Source organism: Camelina sativa, chromosome 18 (genome assembly GCF_000633955.1).
Source record: "Camelina sativa cultivar DH55 chromosome 18, Cs, whole genome shotgun sequence".
NCBI classification, from domain to species: Eukaryota; Viridiplantae; Streptophyta; class Magnoliopsida; order Brassicales; family Brassicaceae; genus Camelina; species Camelina sativa.
Genome location: NC_025702.1, coordinates 17664909 through 17666514, shown reverse-complemented (window position 1 = coordinate 17666514; position 1606 = coordinate 17664909). Strand labels below are relative to the sequence as shown.

The 1606-nt window shown below is 38.0% G+C and overlaps 1 protein-coding gene across 1 annotated transcript in view; it reads left to right on the top strand.

Annotated features, from left to right (window-relative positions):
- The window catches only part of LOC104763620 (autophagy-related protein 3), a gene marked incomplete at its 3' end in the record, with an annotated part of 3227 nt that extends 1623 nt beyond the window's left edge, over positions 1-1604 (top strand). The window contains exons 6-9 of the mRNA XM_010486971.2: positions 988-1039; positions 1139-1204; positions 1329-1456; positions 1535-1604. Of these exons, the coding sequence (XP_010485273.1) occupies positions 988-1039; positions 1139-1204; positions 1329-1456; positions 1535-1604 (316 nt within the window). The remainder of the gene's footprint in view (positions 1-987; positions 1040-1138; positions 1205-1328; positions 1457-1534) is intronic.

The window sequence follows — 1606 nt, the reverse complement described above, 5'->3', positions numbered from 1 at the left end:
TTGACATAATGGCTTTTACTTTTGATTAGGGAATCTGGTGACCCAAGCAAAAGGAAGCCTTACTTGCCCTCGGACAAACAGTTTTTGATTACTAGAAATGGTAAATTTGAAATCTTTAGTTTCTGTTTAGTTTCTGAATGCACATTGTTTGATGGACTTTTTACGGTTGGCAGTACCTTGTCTACGGAGAGCTGCATCTGTGGCAGAGGATTATGAAGCTGCTGGAGGTGAAGTGTTGGTTGATGATGAAGATAATGATGGTTGGCTGGCTACACATGGGAAACCGAAAGGCAAGGAAGATAATGATTTTGTTTTGAGAGATTAAAGCCTCCGAAATTCGATTTTTCCCTGATTTATCTCTTGTATCTTTTCCACAGATAAAGGCAAGGAAGATGAAAACTTGCCATCCATGGATGCCTTGGACATAAATGAGAAAAATGTTATCAAATCAATACCTACGTATTTTGGAGGTGGGGAGGAGGAAGATATTCCAGACATGGAGGAGTTTGATGAGGCTGACAATGTGGTAGAAGATGATCCAGTGAGTTTTTCTTTGCAGTTTGCACTCAGCTTTTTATTGCTCTTTGATAAATGCTTTTAAATTATACACTTGAACTTTCAAAATTTCCTAGGATATTACAGTGAGTTTCAAAGGTTATACTTTGACTCGATTGAACACTGGCCGTGTGTAGCTGTATTTTTACCTTAGGAGCATATTTCCATCTTCCAGTTATTTTGGTCTACCAATAGTTATAATATTTTAATTCCTTCCTCGAGTCAGGCAACTCTTCAGTCAACTTATCTTGTGGCTCATGAACCTGATGACGATAACATTCTCCGAACTCGGACATATGATCTCAGCATAACGTAAGCATCCCGCGTTTCTTTCATATTCAAAGAATGTGTTCCTGCATTTTGACTTGTAGATACTGCTCTCATACTTTTGGCTTAGTGGAGGCAAACTAACAATTCTTCACTTTGGTTCAGGTATGATAAGTATTACCAAACTCCTCGTGTTTGGCTGACCGGTTATGATGAGGTTTGCATCTCGTTCATACTTTGTTTAATTCTAAAGTTCTTGGATTTTTGTTGTTTATGTTTCCTGTTATCTACTTAAAAACTATGATGTCTCTTGTAGTCAAGGATGCTGCTACAACCTGAACTTGTAATGGAGGATGTGAGCCAAGACCATGCTCGTAAAACGGTAAAAGAAGACGATCTCAACTGATTCAAATGACTTTTTGTAATGCCACCAAAGTGTTCCCACTTATGTCATAATCTAACCAATGTTCAATATTTTTGTAATCCTCGTTTAAAATATTGCATAGGTCACAATTGAAGATCATCCACATTTGCCTGGGAAACATGCTTCAGTCCATCCATGTCGGCATGGAGCTGTTATGAAGAAAATCATTGATGTATTAATGTCGCGCGGAGTAGAACCTGAAGTTGACAAGTATGTGTTTTTCTTGCAAATAACTCTTATACTAGTTCAATGGGCTTGCTGGTTACATCATTGCTTTTTTTTTGCCAGGTACCTCTTCCTGTTCTTGAAGTTCATGGCATCAGTTATTCCAACAATCGAGTATGATTACACAATGGACTT